At 36.3% G+C, this 27,745-nt stretch overlaps 1 protein-coding gene across 1 annotated transcript in view; it reads right to left on the bottom strand.

Annotated features, from left to right (window-relative positions):
* LOC115428136 (voltage-dependent T-type calcium channel subunit alpha-1I-like) overlaps positions 1 to 27,745 on the bottom strand; it is a 432,180-nt gene that overhangs the window by 327,305 nt on the left and 77,130 nt on the right. Inside the window, 1 exon segment of the mRNA XM_030146986.1 lies at positions 9,083 to 9,270. Within this exon segment, the coding sequence (XP_030002846.1) occupies positions 9,083 to 9,270 (188 nt within the window).

The raw sequence follows: 27,745 nt of genomic DNA on the forward strand, positions 1-27,745 counted from the left end.
GAATTATTATCTCTATTATCTATATCATACTGTTGATCTTATTTATCTCTGACAGTTTTTGCACAATTACCCAGATATTGCACATTTATATTTTTTTTTTCTCTTAGTAATAGTACTTTTTTCCCCCATCAAATTTCTATTTTCATTTGTCATTTCCATTTAACAAATAAAGTCCAACAGAAGTATTTCAGGGGACACAATATTACTGGTATGGATTCTCAGAGCATGAATACCAACAGTGGGCCCAAGACATATGAATATGTCATGGGATGCCAAAAGAACACAGTGATAGTCTGATGATAATAAAAGAAAAGTAAGGTGAACTACACACTCAAAACATAAAAATGAATACGTAATCTACAAAAATGCACACACAAAACATACAGGCACATAGAGACACACAAACACATATAGACAAGAAAGAGGGGACTTGACATCTAGAGGCACTACGATGACCGAGCCAGTGCAAAATTAACTTCCAGCATGTTTTTCAAAGAGTCAGCAGTGCTACGCCAGGTATTTAGAGTGCTTTCATTAGCACTATTAAATGAGTAGTTGAAAGCTCCACGTATATGACATCCAAAAACGAGAGAATCCAAGATTGGATAGTTAGAGAAAGCACTATTAAATGAGTAGTTGAAAGCTCCACGTATATGACATCCAAAAACGAGAGTTAGAGAATGAGGTGGCTTCCAGCGAGTTGCAATCATTTTCTTGGCTGCTGTCAGTCCAGCAAAGATGACTCACTTTTTGAATCATACTTTATATTTCATGCTTATTGTCATTTGCACGCCGTTCTTAAATGCCACTTCTTTTTTGTTTGTTTGTTTTTTAATTTCCTAGTTAAATTATTCTACTTCAAATTTTTTACATCTCACCTCTTTAAAACCTGACGCGTCATCGCTGACACACCCTGTGCATGTGCAGTTTGGATGGCTGGAACTCTTTCACTGTTTGTCCAATTGGAAAAATTCCAACGGTTTCTGAAACCTGAGGCTTTATTGGGTCATCACAGTGATTTCACTAATGCCTTCACTAAAGCCTGTACTAGAAGCTGGAGAAGAAATGGTTTTAGCAGAATTATAACATGCAGTCAATAATAAATGACTGCTAGATTTGGAAAGTTTTAAGTCAGGGGTCACCATTCCTGGTCCTCAAGGGCTGGTATCCTGCATGTTTTAGATGTTTCCCTCTTTCAACACACCTGATTCAAATCCTATCATTAACACCTAACCCTAACCCAACATCTAAAACATGCAGGATACTGGCCCTCGAGGACCAGGAATGGTGACCCCTGTGCTCTGGAAAATTGGGCAAAGGACTCACTCACAGCATTTTTTCAAACCTTTTCATGGTCAAAATAAGAAAAAAAAGTCCAGACAGACCACTTTAGGCTTAGAGTTTAAAGGGTTAAATTCTCATGGCATTCAGTGTGGACGGCAAAATAAGATTTTCATTGTACAGAAAAACCTGCTTCTTTACTGTACACTACAGGTGTCAAACATGTGTCCCGAGGGCCAAATCCGGCCCACCAGAAGGTCCAATCTGGCCCACAGGATGAATTTGTGAAATGCAAATATTACACTGAAGATATTAACAATCAATGGTGTCAAAATCATTTTAATTCAGGTTCCACATACACACACATACAGTCCAACCCCAAATTCTCTCTTTGTTTTTTGCTGTAAAAAAGTAAAATTACATGAAAATGTTTACATTACCAAACTATACTTTTACGAAAAACGTGAATAACCTGAACAAATATGAACAAACAGAAATGTCTCAAGAAAAGTAAATGCAATTTTACTAATATTCTGCCTGTGACTAAATGTTTTGTTCGATTGTAACACACATGTGTAAATGATAAACTGATAAACCGAGGCAGAATACTGTTAAAATTCCACTTGTTTTTCTTAAGAATTCAAGTCGTTCATGTTATTCAGATTTTTAATGAGACTTTGTAGACATAAACCTGATCATAATATAATTTTACTTTTTTCACTGTTATTTTACTGGTTCGGCCCACTGCAGATCAAATTGGGGTGAATGTGGAACTGAACTAAATTGAGTTTGACAGCCCTACTGTACACGACAATAAAACGCTTTGAATCTTGGTGAGCAGAGACATGGAGGAAATAAAAGATTAAAAGATACGACCAGCAGAAAAGCCAAAGATATAATCAGTATAAAAGTATAAAAGCAGAGTAAAAACAGTTAAAAGACAATAGCAGTGACTTGTTTCTCCTTGTGAAACTGCAGAAGATGAAGAAAAATGTGTCAGTTGACTCATTTGTCGTGTTTGTTCCCCCCCACTCACACCCCATCCACAGACACCCCCCCCCATTTTGTGTGACTGAGTTAACACCCGGTGACGGCAGACATCACAGCGTAACTCATTATCTGACTGAAAATCAGCTATATGGGGGGGGGGGGGGGTAGAACTGTCACCAGACAGTGTGCACCAACAACAGTTAAACACTTATTTTACCCCTGATGAGACACTGGATGCCTGACAGCGGACACAGCAGTCCAAGGTGTGTGTTTGTACACTTTGAGCTTCTGTTGTCTGAAACACTGATTTACAACCGTCGTCTTTGTAGTTCAACGAAAACCTGCCCGAGTTTGTGTTTTAATAACGTTGGCAACCCAACTAAAAGAATTCAGGCGGGTCAGGACATCCCGTGATTACATCCCCATTACATCTCATCTCTGTGTTGGTTACCATGGCGATGACCAACCCCAAAAGCCTCTCATCAGATCATCATTTTCTCTCTGGACTGGATGTGATCCACCTTCCAGCCCACACCTTTGCACAGCCAAAGGCAGCCTAATCAAATACTTGGCTGCAGATTCTGACTCAACACAGACAGAACCCCAGTCATTACATGTGTTTATGTATGAGCTGCACTCCTAAAGATTATAGGGGCTTTAGGAGGATCTAATTACGGACATGGAACATAATAAGAATAATAATAATCATAATGTGTTTTCATTGGTGTATAATCACACAAAAATGAGAACCACTAAGTGTTCATTAACTTAGAATGAGTCCGAGTCGGACATGTCTGGATATCAGGTTTCTGCAGGAGCTCATGCTGCCTTCACTGCTGTGGGAATTACGATAAATACAGTCGCAGAAAAAATGATTAGACCACCCCTTGTTTTCTTCTATTTCTTGTTCATTTTAACGCCTGGCACAACTAAAGGTCCACTACCAGTCCAAAGTTTGGACTCCCCTTCTCATTTAAATGACATGAGATGGACGGCAGACGGCCAACCAGTGCTCAGCAACACTGGGAACTCCTTCAAGACTTTTGGAAAACACAACACCACACCTCAAGAAGCGCATCCAGAGAATGCCAAGAATGTGCAAAGCAGTAATAAAAGCAAAATGTGGCTATTTTGAAGAGTCTAAAATATGAAACATGTTTTGAGTTATGTCACACTTCTTTAACAACATAATTCCATGTGTGTTCATTCATAGTTTTGATGCCTTCAGTGAGAATCTACGATGGAAATGGTCATAAAAATAAAGAAAAAACAGGTGAGTCCACACTTTGGACTGGTAGTGTACATTTGTTTGGACAAATATAATGGCTGAATCCCAGTTCACCCCTTGGCCCCTCCCCCTCACCCCTCACCCTCCATTTTGCACGTACAGGTGAAAGGGTCGTGTTGCCCCGATTCTCGATTAGACGGACGAGAAGGGCTAAGGCGGAGAGCTGTTTGGCTGTCCAAACGGAGATTCCCCAGGACCACACTACAAACGGAGGGGTAGGAGAAATTTCCCATAATTCTGTTTGAATCATTGGCAAGATGGAGGTAAACACAGCAGAAAAGTGCAGCAGTGTGATGAAAGAAACACACAAATGTACAGATTTTCTTCGTTAAAGGTGCTGGAGACTTTGGTGACCAGTTTTTCCTCAGATCTGTCCATCCTCAGTCCTATCCTCAGTTTCATTCGTCTGTTGGTCTGTCTGTCATTCCTCAGCTGAATCTCTGTCATTACAGTGAACAGTTCCTTAGTTCCATCCACCACAAACAAACCATGTGTTTACAAACTGAGCTGGGAGGGAACTGGGCATCTGAGGAATTTTGTCGCGCTGTGCATTGTGGGAAAGGGAGGTTTGCGCAGCCGCCTGATAGCGAAAGCAGAACCATATGGTATTATATGGATGAAACACGACGCGAAAACGGCTGAAACACGGAAACAGCTAGAGGAATATGCATAGAGGGAAGAGAGCTCCTGCCGTTTCCACATCGTATCTGTTCCAGCCGCCGCTGTCAGGTGGCTGTGCGAGCCTTCACTTCCACAATGCACGTCGTGACAAAATTCCTCAGATGCCCAGCTCCCTCCCAGCTCAGTTTGTAAACACATGGTTTGTTTGTGGTGGATGGAACTAAGAAACTGTTCACCACAGTGCAAGAGATTCAGCTGAGGAATAACAGACAGACTGACAGATTCATGAAACTGAAGATATGACTGAGGATGGACAGATCTGAGGAAAAACTGGTCACCAAAGTCTGCAGCACCTTGAACAACTTGATCGTTTGATTGTCCATTTAATGCTGTTTCAATGTGTTATAGATCGCATTTCTGCGGTTTATAGTTGATAGCCGTAAAAAGATGACCAAAGCCCATGAAACAGAGAGGGTTACAGCTGCTGACGACATGGGGGATGCTTTCAGAAACACAGTTGTCGCATCTGTTCGTAGCGGCATCGATGACGCAACAGGTCTTTAAAAGTTGTCCCATTTCACAGGGTAATGTTTCAACCCCTACCACTTGCAGCTCCATTTTAAGGGGTAGTGTCAAGTGCAAGGGCCAAGGGGGAGGGGTAAGGGGTGAATTGGGATTGGGCCAATAAGAACAACACAAACAGCTCATAGTAGTTTCACTTCACAGCTGAGATCTATCCATTTAACATGTTTTCTGGATAAAAAACAAAATCCCTTCAGTTCTTCCATCAGTATCTGTGTCATTGTACTGACAAAAACAGTGCTTTTATCCATTCCATGTTTTCTTTTCTGTCTGTTTTAGTCACATGACACACACAGGAGTTAGGACTGGATTGCAGAACTGTTGTTTCTGAGACTTTTGATGGTCTAACCATTTTTTCCGTGACTGTGAATGTTGTTGCAGTGGTCCATTTATGATCTTGATCACAAACCGGACACATTCTGGAGGCCGTTTTATAGACTCATCATTTGTACCTGGAAGATGTTAGCTGATTGTTTTTTCATGTATTTCACATGTGCTACTCGTTTACCTCTCTCCTGTTACGTTCTTCTGCATTATATATATTTACATATTTATTATTTTCTTCCCCCATTTATTTATTTATGTTTTTAATTTTATGTGTTTATTTCTTTTTCTCTCTTATCCAACTTTTAAATTTATGGCAGTGCGCGTCATTAGTTTGGGGTGGGATTTTCTTTCTGTATGTTTTGTTATTCATTGTTCTTTCTATTCTTCATGTTCATTAAATCTGAAAAACCAACAAAAATATTATTAAAAAAAAGAAAATATTGTCTTTGTATCTTTATTGCCAGTGGAGATAGAGACTGAAAGGGCACAGTAATATTGTGATTAAATTCGCATTATTGTCAAAACAAAAATGATGAATCACCACGTCATTCCTTCTTATCTAAGGTATTTTCTTTTTTTTTTATTAACTTTCTTTATTGGAAGTAATTTCACAGGTGTGACAGTGCAATGTCATAAAAAGGACTTTCACTCTTTCATTTTTCTTTTTGTCCCTCCCACAATCCCACCCTACCCAAAAGAAGACAATCCTTAATGTAAATGTAAATGTAAATCCAATACTGACAAGTAATCAGTACAGAATAGATACAACAATTGATAATTAACAAAACAAAGAAACAAAACCAGAAAAACCCCAAAATATGATAAGTATCTAAAACAAAACAAACAGAAAAAAAAACAAGCAAAACAGAACCAAGAAAAAAAAAAGAAAAACAAAACAAAAAAAAAAAAAAGGGGGGGGGGGGGGGTGATCAGTCATCACAATCAGGCGGAGATGTCAAGGTTTCAGTATAATTTAAGAGAGGTCTCCAGGTTTTTTCAAATGATTTTAAGGAGCCACTGAGTGAAAATATAAGCTTTTCAGGTCTAATAGATAGTAACAGCTCTTCCTCTTCTTCTTCTAAAGTATTTTCAGTGTGTACTATGTCTATGGTTTGGAGGGAAGGGTGACAGAGAATATTATAAGAATTTGATGTGAAGACGATGCAAAATGTTGTGTAACAGCTGAAGGATATCGCTGTATGATTGACAGCGGTTTCCTCTGGTACAGGAGCTGCACAAATAGATACACATCCACAAATACAGAACATGTACTAGTAAAGAACACAAACACTAAAGTGCATCAGTAGACGTCTTAAATCCACAGCAGAGCTCTCACTCTCCCCAGATTTCTGAAGTGACATGACAGAGGAGTAATTGAATTTCTGTCGCTTCATTCTGAATAAACATCCAACAGTCGCTGAGACACAGGACGTTCAAGGCATTTCAGACTACTGCAGCGACCACAGGAAGTGAAATGAGTTTCCGCTCCAAAGAGAAGGAGCGGGGGTCATGAGAAAAAAAACTAAGAGATGTTGAAAAATAAAATTGATGTGTGTCCGAAGTTTAAAGGTTAGATTTTGCAGAGAAATGAAGCGGCAGTCACCTGGTGGATTCTATTAGCATTCCATCAGCAGCTGGGACCTTTCAGACAGAGGCAGACTGGCTTTGGGTTTGTGCATCACAGTGAGTCCAAGGAGTAATGCAGGGTGCAATGTGCCCACAAAACAGAGGGGGGAGGGGGGGTTTTGTTTTGTTTTTTTGTCGGTGCGGGGGTGGGCAGTTATGTACGTGGGGGTGCGGTTCATAACTAATGTAACTAACACTGGTGTGAAATGAAAGTGAAACTTTACACACTGTCAACGTCCAACTCCAGGCTTCTATTCCTCTATTATTTACATTTACAGATTTGGCAGATGCTTTTTTCCAAAGCGACTTACAGGGGAAAAAACTAAAATAAACAAGAAAAGTACTCGGAGAGCGCAGACCGCCACCAAGACAGATCTGCACCCCCCCCCGCCCCCGATCACCACCAAAATTTAATCATTTCTTCCTTGTGCCAGTATCAACATTTCCTGAAAATTTCATGAAAATCTGTCCATAACTTTTTGAGTTATCTTGCTAACAAACAAACAAACAAACACACAAAGCAAAGTGATCACAATACCTTCAGGCGGAGGTAAAGATGCTGATAAGTACAGACTGACATTAGGATTACTCAACTTACTCAAATTACTCAGTTTACTTAAAGCTTACAATTCCAACATTGTGACTTTTTAATCGCACTATTGCAAATTTATTTTTAAACCATTATGACTTCAATCTTATAAAAGTACAACATTATTTTCATTATATCATGAGGTTTTTTTTTAAACTACGACTTTATTCTCATAGTATGGCTTTACTCTCAAAATCTTACAACTTTAATCTCATACAAGTACATTATTTTCATTAAATTATGATCTTTTTAAGTGTGACTTTATTCTCACTATTACGACTTTATTCTTGTAAAATCATCCCTCTTTTTGTATTTGACTTTAATCTCATAAAATTACGTGTTTTATCTTGATATTTTACGACTCTATTCTCATAGTGAAAAGTGTTTTTATTCTCTTATGTGGCGTTAGGATGTGCTGATGTGTGTATAGCTGAATATGTCTGATAATGACAGATGTGTGCACAGATTAAGATGAGTTTATTTGGTCTGAGATAATGTGGCTGGTCTATACGCATGAATTCTGGTGCAATCATGTGGAAAGTATAAGATCATGTAAATAATATGTGCATGGTTGAACTATTTGGCTATTGTGTAGAATTTTATAGTTGTTTGTGCTTTTACTGTTTTTATGGAACATCTTCTGTGGGACAACGGATGGAAACTAGCCTTTGGCTAAAATCTGGAGTGTTTACATTCATGTGAAAGCATGTGTTCATTAAACAGGGTTTCTACAGGTGTCAGCAAATCTAACTGAATGCTTTTTAATCCCCTTTTTAACGCAACTTCAAACAAATTTAATGCCCACGTCCAACTGCAGATACAGTTTTATAAATAGTTTCATGACAATTTACCGTCAACGGCTTTTTTTGAATAGTTCCTCCTCCAATCAGTTCTGCTGAAACTTGCATTTTCCCATTTTTCTGACATTTGCTAATATTCCCTCCGCTCTTTCGCCACAGCATGAACACGCTCACAGAACTGTGTATCAGCCATAAACAATAAACAGCTGAAGGGTTCCCACCTGTCAATCATCACACTATACTTCTGATCAAAATTATGAAATGCTTATATAATCAAAATAAACTGTGAATAACGTGAATTGTGATTTTTTTCTATCAAGTGTATTTAATGTTTTAATGCCCCTGGACATTGAATTTAATACTTTTTAATGCCATTTAAGGCCTTAATTTTCACAAAATCTATTTAATGACTTTTAATGCTTTTTAATGACCTGCAGAAATCCTTGTTAATGCTCACTATCCCATTCAAATGAATAAATAAATTGGAAACTATGCAAAAAAAGCAACATTTCTGGTCAGACAAAAAAAGAGCATTCCTACTCAGTATAAGTAACCAGAAAGCTAGGGTTTGGTTGTACCTTGGTGAGAAAACTGTGATTAAAACTGGATGTGAGATGAATACGATGTGATCTTCTGGGTTTATTTGCTTTGTAAAAGTCATCGCTGTAGTGCCGAGTGCAGTGAAGGCTGTGAAGGGTAACTGGGTAAAAGAGACCAGGGTGGGCTGGAGGTGAAACAGAAAGAGTCCCAGTTTTTAATTAAGTGGTAGACATGATTGTGAGATAATGATATTTGCTTTGTGCAAGTTTTGCTTTGCAATCAGCCTCATTATATTAACACCGAGCCTTCATCTCTCCCCGCGGTAATATCAGTAAATTGAGTAGATGATGTAATTAATCTTCTGCAGTCGAAGTGAGGAAGGTTATGAGAGGAGAGAGGACAGAGCCATGACAAATACAGGTGTACAGACGGACGGACGGACAGAGAGAAAGGGGCGGGGACTCACAGGGTGAAGTTCTCCTCTGGGTAGCAGCGGTTCCTCAGAAGTCCCGCCCACAGCTGTACCCCGATGATGCCGAAGATGAAGAAGACGAAGAAGCAGAGGAGGAGGACGTTACCCAGCATGGGGAGGGTGTCCAGCAGCAGGTTGACCAGGATACGCATGCCTGAACAAACACAAACACAAACACAAACACCGTCAGTCCTGATCCACAGCTGCGGTCAGTTCTACTGTGTCCGTTACAGCAAAGATGATACACACGACAATGATCACAGCTGCCGCTTATATGTGAAAACTAGCACGCTGCATGTGCTAGTTGTTATGCTGTTGGACATTTTGATTGAAATGGAACATGGCTGCTGATTTTCAGAAAGAAATGCAGTTCAATGGTACTGTACTGCAGTACTGTACACATTTAAAGTACTAGTGAAGGAGTATTCCCGTTCTTTACAGCTTTAAATCACTAGTGTGTTGACCTGCGGACCTCCACACGTTCTAGATGTGGTCGTTTTTACGCTGTTGTGCATTTGTCCAGCAGTCACCACCAAAGCGTTCTGGCCACAGCAACATGAATGTACAGCTGTTGTATTCAAAACGATGAAGATCTCCCAAAATACTGGTCCTGTCAACCTGCCCTTTTCACTAGTCTGTTCACTGACCAAAAATACATGAGTACGACAAACTCAGTCAACTCTGTACGGATTTAGTGTGAACCCCTGACACACACATACACACACACACACACACACACACACACATACACGGAGGTCACTTGGCTTTAATAATATCGTACTTTCACTTTCTGAATGTTTGTGAAGCCTGAAGTGTTTCATTCATGTCCTTCTTAGATTAGATTAGATTGTATTAGACTACACTAGATTAGACTAGATTACTTTAGGATAGATTATACTTGCCTAGATTAGATTAGATTAGATTAGACTAGACTAGATTAGACTCAATTGTATTAAACTACACTAGATTAGACTAGATTAGTTTAGGATAGACTTGCCTAGATTAGATTAGATTAGATTAGACTAGATTAGATTTGATTGTATTAGACTGGACTAGGCTAGACTAGATTAGACTCGATTGTATTAGACTAGACTAGATTAGATTAGACTTGATTAGTTTAGAATAGATTAGATTAGACTAGATTTGCCTAGATTAGATTAGATTAGATTAGACTCGATTGTATTAGACTAGACTAGATTAGTTTAGGATAGATTAGATTAGATTAGATTAGACTTGATTGTCTTAGACTAGACTAGGCTAGACTAGATTAGACTCGATTGTATTAGATTAGACTAGATTAGTTTAGGATAGATTAGATTAGATTAAATTATATTAGATTAGATTAGATTAGATTAGATTAGATTAGATTAGATTAGATTAGACTTGATTGTATTAGACTAGACTAGGCTAGACTGGATTAGACTAGATTAGTTTAGATTAGATTAGATTTGCCTAGATTAGACTAGATTAGACTCGATTGTATTAGATTAGACTAGATTAGTTTAGGATAGATTAGATTTGGATAGATTATATTAGACTAGACTAGATTAGGTTAGACTAGATTAGACTAGATTAGATTAGACTAGATTAGACAACATTAGATTAGACTAGATTAGGTTAGACTATATTACACTACACTAGATCATTTTAGATTAGACTAGATTAGATTTGGATAGATTATATTAGACTAGACTAGATTAGACTAGATTAGACAACATTAGATTAGACTAGACTAGATTAGGTTAGACTATATTACATTACACTAGATTAGATTAGATGAGATTAGACTAGATCAGATTAGATAACATTAGACTAGACTAGATTAGGTTAGACTATATTACACTACACTAGATCAGATTAGATTAAATTAGACTAGATTAGATTTGGATAGATTATATTAGACTAGATTAGATTAGACTAGATTAGACAACATTAGATTAGATTAGATTAGACTAGACTAGATTAGGTTAGACTATATTACATTACACTAGATTGGATTAGATGAGATTAGACTAGATCAGATTAGATAACATTAGACTAGACTAGATTAGGTTAGACTATATTACACTACACTAGATCAGATTAGATTAAATTAGACTAGATTAGATTTGGATAGATTATATTAGACTAGACTAGATTAGATTAGACTAGATTAGACAACATTAGATTAGATTAGACTAGACTAGACTAGGTTAGACTATATTACATTACACTAGATTGGATTAGATGAGATTAGACTAGATCAGATTAGATAACATTAGACTAGACTAGATTAGGTTAGACTATATTACACTACACTAGATCAGATTAGATTAGACTAGATTAGATTTGGATAGATTATATTAGACTAGACTAGATTAGATTAGACTAGATTAGACAACATTAGATTAGATTAGACTAGACTAGGTTAGACTATATTACATTACACTAGATTGGATTAGATGAGATTAGACTAGATCAGATTAGATAACATTAGACTAGACTAGATTAGGTTAGACTATATTACACTACACTAGATCAGATTAGATTAGACTAGATTAGATTTGGATAGATTATATTAGACTAGACTAGATTAGATTAGACTAGATTAGACAACATTAGATTAGATTAGACTAGACTAGATTAGGTTAGACTATATTACATTACACTAGATTGGATTAGATGAGATTAGACTAGATCAGATTAGATAACATTAGACTAGACTAGATTAGGTTAGACTATATTACACTACACTAGATCAGATTAGATTAGACTAGATTAGATTTGGATAGATTATATTAGACTAGACTAGATTTAATTAGACTAGATTAGACAACATTAGATTAGATTAGACTAGACTAGGTTAGACTATATTACATTACACTAGATTGGATTAGATGAGATTAGACTAGATCAGATTAGATAACATTAGACTAGACTAGATTAGGTTAGACTATATTACACTACACGAGATCAGATTAGATTAGACTAGATTAGATTTGGATAGATTATATTAGACTAGACTAGATTAGATTAGACTAGATTAGACAACATTAGATTAGATTAGACTAGACTAGATTAGGTTAGACTATATTACATTACACTAGATTGGATTAGATGAGATTAGACTAGATCAGATTAGATAACATTAGACTAGACTAGATTAGGTTAGACTATATTACACTACACTAGATCAGATTAGATTGAATTAGACTAGATTAGATTTGGATAGATTATATTAGACTAGACTAGATTAGATTAGACTAGATTAGACAACATTAGATTAGATTAGACTAGACTAGATTAGGTTAGACTATATTACATTACACTAGATTAGATTAGATGACATTAGACTAGATCAGATTAGATAACATTAGACTAGATTAGATTAAATCAGACTTTCTTGACCCACACAGGGAAAATTCACTGGTCAAGGTAGCAACAGAATAAAGTGCAAGAACAAAAAGTGCATTTAATCTAAATAAACTATTTAATAATACAGTTTATTTTCTGGAAAATGCAGCATGGCCAACCTCAAAACAGGCCTGTGCTTCTGAGTGGGAAAAAAAAAAGAATAGGGCTCCAATCTGGACCATGGGATGAATTTACAAAGTGCACAAATGCCACTGTAGATATGAACAGTCAAAGGTAAACTCACTTTACTTCCACACACAAAATCCTCAACTCCAGATTTTTCACACTGACTGTTCCTAAATGTTTGATGCCTTTGTAGATCCACTGTGATCTGTCAGTGGTCATACACGTGTAAATGATAAACTGAGGAATAATATTGTTAAAATTATACTTATTTTACATTAGAAAGTTCAGGATGATCAGGTTATTCACACTGTTAATGAAAGGATGGTTTACAAAAGTCAACATTTTCATAATCCAATTAAACTTTTTTTGCAGTAAAATTAAAAGAAAAAATTGGAGTTGTCATTATTTATAGGTTATTATGTTATTATTTTACTGGTCTGACCCGTTTGAGACCAACTGGGCTGTATGTGCAAAACACATGATGAATAGAATGAAGCTTTCAACCACCAACAGTATTAAAAGGAGTTCAAATCAGCTCAGCCTTCGACATGACCCACAGCTAAACTGCAGCGCACACACACAAAACCATCAAATATAAAAGTCAAACAGGTTTCCTCACATGGTGGACTGTGACCCAAAAATGGGTCATGGACTCATTCTCATTCATGGACTCGCTCATGTTTTTCTCCTTCGTTCTTCCTGCTAGAAACCCTCAACTTAGATTTACTCATGGACTTATTCTGAAAAGATTATAAAATAAATAAATGCTTAGTTATGTGATGTTTATGACGGCGTTAGGGCCACATAAGAAAATAAAAACACGCGTCACTATGAGAATAAAGTTGTAAAATATCAAGATAAAACCCGTAATGTTATGAAAATAAAGTTGAATACAAAAAGAGTCACAATATTATGAGAATAAAGTCATAGTTAAAAAAAAAAAGTCATAATTTAATGAAAATAGTGTACTTTTATGAGACTGTCATCAAATTTCGACAATAAATTCAAAATATTATGAGAATAATGTTGTGATTTAAAAACAGGTGGAAAAAGTATCATAATTTACCAGAATAAAGCCGTACCCATTCATCGCATAATGTAGAACTTGGAACATTTTGTGAGGTTGTACTTTCATTTGGGGTTTACGCACAAAGGCCAAATACTGAGCCCATTAGCCCCGCCCACCATCAACACATTAGCATTAGTTGAAGGACTTGGAAGCCAGTTCGCACACGTTTGGGTTTTTCGTCGTAAGCACTGAACAGATTTAGAGCATATTACTCAATTTACTTAGGAATTACAATTCCTCAATTGTAACTTCTTAATCGCACTATTGCAAATTAATTTTCAAAATATTACAACTTTAATCTCATAAAAGTACATTATTTTCGTTAAATTATGATTTTTTTTTTTAAACTATGACTTAATTCTCATAATATCATGGCTTTATTCTTACAATGTTATGAGTTCATTCTTGTAAAATCATCACTCTTTTTGTATTCGACTTTATTCGCATAAAATTACGTGTTTGACCTCGATATTTTACGACTTGATTCTCATAATGGAAAGTGTTTTTATTCTCTTATGTGGCTGTAATATGCCGTCAAAAATGTTAGACTTTAGTTTTGATAAATATTTGTGGCAGACGTGCAGTAGATTGAAAGGTGACTGTTGACATTAAAGAGTAAATAAATTGTGGATTTAAACATGGATTTATGTAAAATGATGATTAAAAAGTACAAAAAAAAACATACAAATCAAAACTGAAATTTCATTTAAACAAATGACACCCTGTTACTTCGGCTTTATTTATGATGTTTGCAAACACAGTACTTCTACTCTTCTACTTCTACTCTTCATCTGTGTTTTCCGGCTATAGAAACACTAAGTGTAGGAGGGTTAAATACATGATTGACATTTGTAATGACCAGTCACTGATCAGACTGTCAGACATGACCTGGATGTGAATCGAATGCTCAACTCTGCGTTTCATCCTAAAAGAAAAACAGCTTCACTTTCAAACATTAAGTTTCTTTATATTTACATGATTTCTTCTGATTTAGACAAAGACGAGACGCTGCAGAGGGAAGGTGAGTGTGTTTAATTCTGGAGTTCTTCCCCTGGTTTGAGCTCCTGCAGATTTAATATCCTTCTATTTTTAAAGTAATGTGCTCTGAAAGCAGGGATGAAAATGGGTTTGAAAACCACATTTGTTGACGTTTAATATGTGCTTAACAGCCTTTTTTTTTTTTTTTTTGACTAAATAAACCCTTTCATTTCTTGAATTCTATAGAAGTGGGTCAGGACTTAATGACGATAGCTAAATATGGGTCCAAGTGACTACTTCTACTTTTCATGTTGAAGTAGATTTAGCTGTTTTGTGTCTTTTTAGTTCACGTTTTTAATGCTGAAGTTATGTTTACAGTTGGGGATTTTTAAAGCATGGTTAGGATTTATACTGGTTATTCTTTTCCCTGAGTAAAGCATGGTAAATGGACTTCCACTTTTCTGTGCTGATGGTACTCAAAGTCCTTACAGTACATTTGTGCACAAAAACATGCACACATTCACATCCCAGCAACTTAAGGATCCAGTCCAATCCAACGTATTCATAAGGCACATTCAGAAAAAACAGAAATGACTAAAGCGCTGCACAAAACCAAAAACCACATGAAAACAACAAAATAATCAAAATAATAACATAAGCAAAATAAGACATAAAACAGTGCACACTTAGCTGCTTTTCCATCGAACATATTCACAAAACTTTACCGATACTGACTAAATGTAAAAAAAAAAAAAAAAAAAACAGAAGTGCGTAATGTCGGTTCTTCCAATAAATCACAAATGCTATGATTTGTTTATTATCATGAGATGACACGAGAAGTCATTCCATAAACACGTTGACGAACATAAATATCATGTTTATTTACAGATATATTCATTATTATTATATATTACCCCTCTATCCTGTACTAAATTAAAAAATGATGGGGTTTCCTGGTGTGTCCACACATATGGCACCATGTCTTCTTCTTCTTTTGTTGTAACAGCCGTCAACATCTGTTTTTTGATTTTTATTCATGTGACTCTAGTTGTGGAAAAAGGTCTTTCCATTGTAGTTTTGCATGATATACCAGCTGCGCTACGCCTGAAAAACCACCTCTTGCCAGCGCAAACACTTTTAATTGAAAAACAAGAGTTTTGGTGAAATTGTCATTTTTTTCCATTAGGTAAATTTTTATGTGCAAGTTATATTCACGCAAATTGATGGAAATGGAAAAGTGACTACTGACACACTCAGTTCAGGATTCGCTGTTCCAGGTATATTTTTGGCAGGATATAAAACAGCGAGTCTACCTTTAGTCCATAGTCGTCATCCCCTCCCCAAGGTTACAATAGTTTTGGATTTTTCACTCTAGTTTACTTTTATTTAGTCTGGACTTTTTTTCTCTAATTCAGTTTGAATTAGTTTTTAGAGCAGGTTTGATAATTTTTATTAGTTTTTGTTATTTTCTAAATGCTTAGTTTTAGTTCAGGTTTAGTTTAGTTGTAGTTTAGTTTTAGTTCAGGTTTAGTTCAGTTGTAGTTTAGTTTTAGTTCAGGTTTAGTTTAGTTGTAGTTTAGTTGTAGTTTACTTTTAGTTCAGTTGTAGTTTAGTTTTAGTTCAGGTTTAGTTTAGTTGTGGTTTAGTTTTAGTTCAGGTTTAGTTTAGTTGTAGTTTAGTTTTAGTTCAGGTTTAGTTTAGTTGTGGTTTAGTTTTAGTTCAGGTTTAGTTTAGTTGTAGTTTAGTTTTAGTTTAGTTGTAGTTTAGTTGTAGTTTAGTTGTAGTTTAGTTGTAGTTTAGTTTTAGTTGTAGTTTAGTTTTAGTTGTAGTTTAGTTTTAGTTTAGTTTAGTTTTAGTTTAGTTGTAGTTTAGTTTAGTTGTAGTTCAGCTGTAGTTAAGTTTTAGTTTAGTTTTAGTTTAGTTTAGTTGTAGTTTAGTTGTAGTTCAGGTTTAGTTCAGTTGTAGTTTAGTTGTAGTTTAGTTGTAGTTCAGTTGTAGTTTAGTTGTAGTTTAGTTGTAGTTCAGTTGTAGTTTACTTTAGTCGTAGTTCAGTTGTAGTTCAGTTGTAGTTCACTTGTAGTTCAGTTGTAGTTTAGTTGTAGTTTAGTTGTAGTTCAGTTGTAGTTTACTTTAGTTGTAGTTTAGTTGTAGTTTAGTTGTAGTTTAGTTGTAGTTCAGTTTTAGTTCAGTTGTAGTTTAGTTGTAGTTCAGTTGTAGTTTAGTTCAGCTGTAGTTCAGCTGTAGTTCAGTTTTAGTTCAGTTTTAGTTCAGTTTTAGTTCAGTTGTAGTTTAGTTGTAGTTTAGTTGTAGTTCAGTTGTAGTTTAGTTCAGTTGTAGTTCAGTTGTAGTTCAGTTTTAGTTCAGTTGTAGTTTAGTTGTAGTTTAGTTGTAGTTCAGTTGTAGTTTAGTTCAGTTGTAGTTCAGTTTTAGTTCAGTTTTAGTTCAGTTGTAGTTCAGTTGTAGTTCAGTTGTAGTTCAGTTGTAGTTCAGTTTTAGTTTAGTTTTAGTTTAGTTTTAGTTTAGTTTTAGTTCAGTTTTAGTTCAGTTGTAGTTTAGTTGTAGTTTAGTTGTAGTTCAGTTGTAGTTCAGTTGTAGTTTAGTTCAGTTGTAGTTCAGTTGTAGTTCAGTTTTAGTTCAGTTGTAGTTTAGTTGTAGTTTAGTTGTAGTTCAGTTGTAGTTTAGTTCAGTTGTAGTTCAGTTTTAGTTCAGTTTTAGTTCAGTTGTAGTTTAGTTGTAGTTTAGTTGTAGTTCAGTTGTAGTGTAGTTCAGTTGTAGTTCAGTTTTAGTTCAGTTTTAGTTCAGTTGTGGTTCAGTTGTAGTTTAGTTGTAGTTCAGTTGTAGTTTAGTTCAGTTGTAGTTCAGTTGTAGTTCAGTTGTAGTTCAGTTGTAGTTTAGTTCAGTTGTAGTTCAGTTGTAGTTCAGTTGTAGTTCAGTGGTCTCTTTTCTCTTCTTCTCTGTGCTCCTATTCAAATCAATCCCAGACAGGACTCTGCTGCTTTAGTCTCCATGTTTCCAGGTAGAGTGGGGACCAGAAGACGACTGGAAACCACAAGTGAACACAAGTGACGGAGCAAAAAGTGTCGTATGGAGACAGCACAGAAAACTGAGAGAGACAAAGAAATCCATTGAACATCAATCTGACATTGACAAAGACCAAAACCAAGGGAATTGGATCCAGAATTTGTATCTGTTTTAGTTAGTTTAGTAAACACACAGTACAGTTTCAGTTAGTTATGGTTTTTTCTTTAAATTATCGTTTTTATTTATTTCAGTTAATGACAATGTTTTTCAGTTCTAGTTTTGGTCATTTGGTTAGTTTTGGTTAACGATAAGAACCTTGCCCCCCCCCCCAGGTCTCCCAGGTTGTGGAGCCCTTGACTTGGTTCTGTTGCTTCAGCCTTCTGCTTTGTGGCCCTTCCAACCCTCACACCAACACTGGTTCCCTCATGTACACCTACAGGACTGAGGCTGACCTCCATGTCACACCATCACACACATTCAGACTTTAACAGAAGCAGACGCTGTTTATCATAATTAGCTGTGATTCAACACCACTGTCACAAATCACTGCTCATTCCACTTCATTTGTTTTACATTCTACAGACTAGTCCTCATTTTTCATCAGTGTAATTACGAACACAGTGGAGCGATGGCATCTTTGCTGTTGCTTTTGTTTCATGTTGTCTCCGTCTTTAAAATCCCAACAAAATGCAAAGCAGCTCGCCAGCAACAGCCTCCCACGACTCAGCAACTTTACATTAACAATAACAGAAATACATCAGCACACTTTGAAAACAAGCACATTCTCACACAAGTACCTCTCTAACTCTCTCTCTCTCTCTCCTGCACTGGAACACATCCTCTCTCACCCCTCCCACTCTCTTCTGTAGAAACATGATGCTTGCATTTCAATATAAGCAGTTGCATTATCATAATTAGCTAATCAATCTCTAATCTCCGCACTAATTGTGATCCCATGGCTCATTACTTTGCCTGTGATCTCTATAAGGAACCTAAACCTGGGGTTAAGCTCCATCTGTAACGTAGACCGAGCATTAACGCTGCGTTCAGCCCACTGATGGAGGGGAAGTGGGTCCTCAGACCTACTCCCAGGGGTCCTGACAAACGCCGACATGATTAATAATCATTCAGTCTCAACACGCAGAACATAAAGTCATAGATACTTTAACCCATTAAGGCCCAGAGCTTCTTTTATGGCATTTCCTAAAGCAATTTTACTCTATTTCACCTTTATTTAGTCATTAATCACCATCTATTAGAATATTATCTTCTGTATCACATACTTTCCTATATTTAATTCACTGATTGTGTGGATGTTCTGATTATGATCTGATTTACTCACAAAGACCCAAACATCCACTGTCGACTAAAACCATCTACTGATCTAAAAGGTTTAATAACTTCTAAAACCACTAAACCTAAATGTTGAAACCTACAGTAACAAGTACGTTTTCATTTGTTTTGTTATTATATCCTGTAAGTTGCTTCCACTTCTACTCCTCATTCCACACATACATTACCTCATCTACTTACCTTCTACCTCTTTATCTGTTTTTTTTAACCCATTAAGACCTAAACATCCACCAGTGACCCAAACCATCTACTGATCTAAACTGTTTAATTCCTGTTGATCCATTAATTCTATCAATGCGTGTAAATGATTGGTGTAAAATACAGTTCTTCATCTTTTCATGGTCATCAGATATGACCCATTTGGACATTCAGAGGTTCCGTAGTTACCATGGAAACACCATCATCTTCTACAACACTGATTCCCCAGTCAAACCCATGGAGTTGGATCAGTGACAGTGGATGGACACACTGGGTTTATGTTCAGTTAATGATGGATTTTATTGAAAAAGGCACTTTTTCTTCAGTTTTCTGTGTTTAACCCTCAACTTTAATCTGAGCTTTTATGAACATCTACATAATCAGTGAGATAAATAATGGAAAATACAGGATTTTCACTGAAAAAACACAAGAGACAGATGATAATATTAGAATAAATGGTGTTAAATCACTTAAGAAAGGCTAAATAGTGAGAAAACTTAATTTGGGAACTGACACAAAAGTAGCTCTGGGTCTTTAAGGGTTAAAGTTGAGGGTTATTATATCGAAAACAGAAAAACCTGAAGAAAAAGTGTCTTTTTCAGTCCAATCTGTCATTAACTGAACATAGCTCCAGTGTGTCCATCCACTGTCATTGATCCAACTCCATGGGTTTGACTGATGAATCAATGTTGTAGAAGATGACGGTGTTTCCATGGTAACTACGGAGCCTCTGAATGTCCAAATGGGTCATATCTGATGACCATGGAAAGATGAAGAACTGTATTTGACAGCAGTTATTGACATGTATTGATAGGATTAGTGGATCAGCAGGTATGAAACAGTTTATGTCAGTAGATGGTTTAGGTCACAGGTGGATGTTTGGGTTTTTATGGGTTCATCGTGCAAATTCAGAGCAAAATGTACCAGTTGAATAAACTTTTTACCTAAACAAAGAGCGAATCATCCATGAGAAACGCTCCGTTGGGAAACTTTTCATTAGTGTTTAATTTCATCTTTGTTTCTGCTGTGATTGAGTTTGACTTTCTTCTGTGAAATTCCATTCAGTTCATTTCTAGTAATCTGAAACAAACCGATTGGAAGTGAACTCAAAACAGGACCGGCTTCGGCTGCCAGACATTACACATCACAGAAGCCCTTTCCCTTTGAGAAAACTTGAAACAGACTGTTTTCCTGAAAGTGTCGAAGTCTGTTTGAACTCAACAGCAGCTTAAATCATACTCTCAACATGTCCTGATGTGAGAAGTATTAACAATTCAGAGCTCTTTATATAAGATGCTTCCAGACAGATGTGATGATGGTAATTACAATGTAGAAAATACAAAAAAAAGTAATATAAAAATGGGTGTTGAAAATGTAAAAAGGAGATGAAACAGCAAAGGACCACTGCTGAAATGCTTGGAGATGTGATTAAAAGATGAAAAGGATGAAAATTGTTCCCTCCAGAAAGTAAAATGTAAGCCTTTTTATCGGAAGAACAACATTAGCTTGGCTTTTTGATCACAGAATATCACTACAGAACTGAATAAACAGGCGCAAAAATGTGTATTTATACAAAAAAGGCAACTTGTATCATTTTAACCCATACTTTTGTGGCAGTTCCAAAATATTGTTTTCTCTATATTTAGCTTTTCTTAAGTGATTTATCACCATTTATTATAATATTATCCTCTGTATTTTGCTTTTTTTTCAGTAAGAAGTGTGTATTTTCCTGTATTTAATTGACTCATCTTGTAAATATTCGTAAATATTCATAAAAGCTCAGATTAAAGTTGAGGGTTATTATATCAGAAACAGAAAACTGAAGAAAAAATGACTTAACTGTATTTTACACCAATTATTGACATGTATTGATAGGTTTAATGGATCAACAGGTATTAAACAGTTTAGATCAGTGGATGGTTTGAATCTTTAAGGGTTACAGACTAAATACAGGTTCTGGATGTTATGAAACAATAAACTGCTAATTTTTCAACTATATTGTTCATTTTCTCCTCATTTTATAAGTATTTGTTCATTTATATACCACATTTCAAGTTTTTTTGTTCTATTTTTTTTCATTTTATGAGCATTTTTAATTCTGATTTTTCCTTAAAATGGTCTGTTTTCTCAGTTTAAAAATGTTTTCTATGTTGTGTCATTAATAAAACGTGAACCACTTTATTGTGAGTTTTTTCCCATGTAAATCCTGTATTTTCCTATATTTAATTCACTGATCATGTAGTTGTTCATTAGAGTAAATTCAAAAGTTATTACATCAAAATGGAGAAAACAGCAGAAAAAGTGCCTTTTTCAATAAAATCTCTCATTATCTGAACACAAACCCAGTGTGTCCATCCACTGTCATTGATCCAACTCCATGGGTTTGACTGGGGTATCAATGTTGTAGAAGATGACGGTGTTTCCATGGTAACTACGGAGCCTCTGAACGTCCAAATGGGTCATATCTGATGACCATGAAAAGATGACAGGCTGCATTTAATCTGAATTTTTTCATCGTGTTGGTAGGATTAGTGGTTCAGAAGTTATTAACCATTGTAGCTCAGTGGATGCTTTTGGTCGGTGGCGTATGTTTGGGTCTTTATGGGTTAAGTATTTGTCGGAGCAGCTGCAGAAAGAATGAGGGAAACGTAAAGAGCCAAGAAAAAGTGAGAATAAACAACACACGACCAGAACAGAAGCAGAAGCAGAAGGATGGAAACATGGGGACAGAATGTGCTGATGACCGGGACTATAGAGGCTAATCTGCATCCCAGGGGAACTGTGGGTAATGTAGTAAACAGACTTTGTCCTTTAAGCTGTGGCCGGTGGGAACAAGAGGAACCAGGTTCATTTCCATTAGTGTTCCATTAACTGACTTCACACACATCCTCGACTCAGAGTGTGTGTGTGTGTGTGTGTGTGTGTGTGTGTGTGTGTCCATTCATATGCTGATGATCTTACAGACCAACAAGTGTGTGTGTGTGTGTGTGTGTGTGTGTGTGTGTGTGTGTATAAACTGCAGGATCGGTCTGTGTGTACATGAGTGAAGCGCTCTGTAAGGCGATTGTGTTTGTGTCTCCTGCAGCACAGAGATTGAATTACCCCTGAGATGAGCTCTGTGCTAAATTGTCTTTAATAAAGGAGAGAATTGCTTCTTTATTCATCCAACAAATAAAGACGAGTGAAAAAACACAGTGTTTCAGCAGCTGCGATTGGTGCAGTGCACACGTGTGTTTGTTAAATCTGACCCGTTGTCTCCGTGGACACAGTAGACGAGGTTCATGTTATCAACTCACACATTCATTCATTTTAATAATTGCTCTTTCCGTAGTTTATACAGCGATTCGCTAAATATCACTTTGTAAGAGGTTGTACTTTTCAGACACCAGGAGGAAAATTAACCCATAAAGACCTTGGACTACATCTGCGTCATTTTATAAATGAATTTTTCTCCTTTTATAACCTTTCTTAAGTGATTTATCACCATTTACTCCAATAGAATGCTCTGTATTTTGTGTTTTTAAGTGAAAATCTGGTATTTTCCTATATTTAATTTACAGATCGCATAGATGTTCATCAAAGCTCAGTGTAAAGTTGGGGGTTATTATATCAGAAACAGAGAAAACTGAAGAAAAAGGGACTTTTTCCATCAAATCTCTCATTATCTGAACACAAACCCAGTGTGTCCATCCACTGTCAGTGATCCAACTCCATGGGTTTGACTGGAGAATCACTGTTGTAGAAGACGAAGGTGTTTCCACGGTAACTACAGAGCCTCTGAACATCTGATGACCATGAAAAGTTAAACTGTATTTTACACCAATTATTTACATGGATTGATAGGATTAATGGATGAGTGTTATTAAATGCTTTAGATCAGTAGATGCTTTTGGTCGGTGGTGGATGTTTGGGTCTTTATGGGTTAATACCTGTTGATCAACTAATCCTATCAATACATGTCAGTAATGGAGTTCTTCATCTTTTCATGGTCGTCAGATATGACCCATTTGGACGTTTAGAGGCTCCGTAGTTAATGTAAAAACAAAACAAACAAAAACAAACAAAGAAACAAAACCATTCAACATTTATTGTTACATTGGGGTAGGACAATACAAGCTATCAATGGTGAATTGATGTTGTGTATATACAATGTTTTTTGTCCTCAATAAAAAGATACAAAATTTAATCAAATTAAATTAAAGGGCCTTGTATCTTCCGTCTCTTCTGCACATTTGCTTTTATCATCAGAATGATAATAACGATCCAGACTGATAAAAATCATCCAAGCCCAGATAAAAACAATAATGTTGTGCTTGTGACATCTTCCATCAGCTCTTCATCTCCTGGGGTCTGATCACCTGCCTCTTATCCTCCTCCGTCTTCTGTCATTTCAGTTTCTTGCTCATTTTATCTCTCTTCATTGGACGACTCCCTCCATTCCTTCCACTTGTCTTCTGGCCTCTATCCATCATCATAATGGCCTCCTCGTCTGAGACCCCCACGTCTCTCCTCTCATCATCCTTCTCTTCCTCTCGTCCATCTTCCCCCAACATGCGTGGAGCTCGATGGTCTCCTCTTCCCTTCCTCATTTATCTCTCTATTGCTTTTTTTAAACCATCTTCTCATTTGCTGCTTTTTTCTTTATTCCTTATTTAATCCTCATTTCCCTTCTTTAACTCTAATACTATGTGCTTGTACAAATGCCAATATAATGTTATTATAACGTCATTATTTCCATTATTTTTATTTTTCCAGGTTAAAAATCTTTATAGAATTCCGCTGAAAAGACAGTGACTCCTGTTCTGATCTCTGTTAATAGTACAATCTGTCAGGAGTATTATATTATACAGTATTGGTGTGCCTTAGCAGTCTAGATTTATCATTACTATTTTTATCTTTATTTATTTATTGTAAGATTTAAAGTGGGAATTTTGTACTTCAATTTTGTTTTTATTTATTTATTTATTTATTGTAAGATTTAAAGTGGGAATTTTGTACTTCAATTTTGTTTTTATTTATTTATTTATTTATTGTAAGATTTAAAGTGGGAATTTTGTACTTCTATTTTGTTTTTATTTACTGTTTGTTTATTTATTTATTTATTATAAGATTTAAAGTGGGAATTTTATACTTTTATTTTGTATCTAATTACTATGTATGCATATATGCATGTATGTATGTATGTATGTATGTATGTATGCATGCATGCATGCATGCACGTATGTGTGTATGTACGTATGTATGTATGTGTATGCGTGTATGTATGTATGTATGTGTATGCGTGTATGTATGTATGTATGCATGCATGCATGTATGTGTGTATATATACATGCATGCATGCATGTATGTGTGTATGTATGTGTGTGTGTGTGTGTGTATGTATGTATGTATGTATGTATGCATGCATGCATGTATGTGTGTATGTATGTGTGTGTGTGTGTGTGTGTATGTATGTATGTATGTATGTATGTATGTATGTATGTATGTATGTGTGTGTATGTATGTATGTATGTGTGTGTGTGTGTGTGTATGTATGTATGTGTGTGTGTGTGTGTATGTATGTATGTGTGTGTGTGTGTGTGTATGTATGTATGTATGTATGTATGTGTGTGTGTGTGTGTGTGTGTATGTATGTATGTATGTGTGTGTGTGTGTGTGTGTATGTATGTATGTGTGTGTGTGTGTATGTATGTATGTGTGTGTGTGTGTGTATGTATGTATGTATGTATGTATGTATGTATGTATGTATGTATGTATGTATGTATGTATGTATGCATGTACGTATGCATGTACGTACGTATGCATGCATGTATGCATGCACGTACGTATGCATGCATGTATGTATGCATGCACGTACGTATGCATGCATGCATGTATGTATGCATGTATGTATGTATGTATGTATGTCTTTCGTGTAATCTGGAGGGGATGTGTGCCAGGGGAGGGGGGTTTGTTCCACATGCTGTTTGTCTATTTCTTTGACTTTTGGATCAACAACAGAACTATGTTCTTTGTTTTTATATGTGAAAAAAAACAACACATAGATGTTTAAAAAAAATAATAATTCCATAATAAATGATTAATGAATAAATGTTTGTGTACATTGGTCAGAAAAACCAAGTATTTCTATGAGTGGCCAATAAAGGGTTAAGAGCTCTGCATGTGTGGAGGGTTTTCATGTTCCAAGTATATAATTCAACATCCATACGTTCATATGTGACCAAACACACGACATGCACCTGCTCTCAGAGAAGAAAACTGCAGGGGTAATTTATGTTGGAGACTTATGAGCAGTGGGAGGTTTGACAATTATACTTTAAAGGAAGCAAAACAACATTAAGTCCAAGCACCAGCATGTTCGACTTAGAGAGCACTCCAAGCTTCATAAAATGATTGCCTGCTAGGCACAATTTAGACACATAAAGTACAAAGCAACTGGCAGCAAGCTCTGATTATTCTCATCAAAAAGGACAGAGACTAAACAGCACTTTGGAGTGGAGGTGACAGAGTTGGTGCACTCCAAACACTTCTGCAAAGCCCTGTCGTCGCTTCGCTGATGGGTTTAGGTGCTGTGGAGATTTTACTGGGATTAGAGGAGCGGTGGATGAAATTACTTTTTAAGAATTTAAATAGCCTCTGCAGTCGGTGTCCTAAGGATCTGCTTCCCTGCATAGGATGAAACTCCATCCAGAACCTGATCGGTCTAAATCTACCCGGTACACAAGCAGAGGATTAAATGTGATCTTCCAGTTGGGACATTTTAATTTGAGATCCTATTTTATATTTCCCTATTTAACCCTTAGAGACCCAGTGCTACTTTTACTTTACCAAATGAATTTTCTCTATTTTTAACCTTTCTTAAGAAATTTATCACCACTTATGCCAATATTATCCTCTATATTTTGTGTTTTTAAGCAAAAAATCAGGTATTTTCCTACATTTAATTCACTGATCATGTAGATGTTCATAAAACCTCAGATTAAAGTTGAGAGTTATTCTATCAAAAATAGAGAAAACTGAAGAAAAAGTCAGACTGAACATAAAACCTAGTGTGTCCATCCACTGTCACTGAGCCTGTTTACATGACCATGAAAGTCCGATATCTGAGAGTAATCGGATAATCGTAATAATCAGATCTAATGCATTTACACGCACTTGCCAACAAAAGTATCTGCAAAAGACAGATCAAACTAGAAAAGCACTTGGAGAGCGCAGACCTACGCCAAGGCAGATCAGTCTTCTATAACTTTGTAAGTTATCTTGCTAAGACAGAGAAACAAACAACCCCCCCCCCCCCCCCGATCACCACCTAAATGTAATCATTTGTTCCTTGTGCCGGTATCAACATTTCATAAAAATTTCATCGAAATCCATCCATAATTTTTTGAGCTATCTTGCTAACGGACAAAGAAACAAAGAAACAGACAGACAAACCCTGATGAAAACATAAGCTCCGCCGTTCCTTGGCGGAGGTAACCAGTACCCATGTCCAACAACAAAGACAGATCAAACCAGTACCCCATGTCCTACAGGTGTGGGAGAACAATCTTTTTTTTTTTTTTCCACTGAAACGCATCTTTTTCTAGATCCTACATAATTTCGCAACTTCACACATATATACAGCACAAAACCCCCACATATTCCATCTATTTTTGGCCGCTTTTTTCTTAAGGGATTATCTTTGGTGGAAGTGTTCACAGTTCTGTGTTTGTAGCTCTAAGACTGAATTCTGTTCAGGACCTCGGACAGCTCCTACTGCTCCAGGAGGCAGCTGTCCATGGTGCTGAATGAAAGGACAGCATCAAGAGAGAGGCTGGATTCAAACTGGCTGGTACGGTTTATTCTATAAAAATGTGCATCTATAAATGATATTTTACTCATGTCATTAGAAAATTTAACCTTTACTTAACCAGATGAAAAAAAAAAAAAAAGATTTAAAAATATCTTTTGCAAGAGTGTCCTGACCCAGACAGCAGCAGCACAAGTTACAGACAATAGAAAATTGTGTACTAATAGAAGACTGAATTGACTGTTCAGTGCATTCCATCATTAGATAAAAGAAAAATGTTGAGTTAAACACAATTTCCAGCTGCTCAACATTCATTCCTGTGCTCTATAAACCATCCAAACAAATATAAAGATGAGGTTTTTCCTAACTTTCAAAGACCTAAATGCAGCACAAAGACAATTTAACGTAATGGTCAGTGTGAATGTGGAAAAGTATCTAAACTAGGGGTGTCAAACATAGGGCCCACGGCCCACAGCTGGCCCACCAAAGGGTCTAATCTGACCCATGGGATGAATTTGTGAAGCGTAAAAATTACACAGTAGACATTAACAGTCGAGGGTGTTACTGGGTCTGGACCATTTGTTTGGATACATAACATTAAATCCTCTGTTTTTCAGTTCCACATGCCTGTTCATGAATGTTTCATGCCTTTGTAGGTGTATAAGTTGTAACCCACATGTGTAAATGATATGCTGAGACACA

The sequence above is a fragment of the Sphaeramia orbicularis genome, chromosome 1 (genome assembly GCF_902148855.1).
Source record: "Sphaeramia orbicularis chromosome 1, fSphaOr1.1, whole genome shotgun sequence".
NCBI lineage: Eukaryota > Metazoa > Chordata > Actinopteri > Kurtiformes > Apogonidae > Sphaeramia > Sphaeramia orbicularis.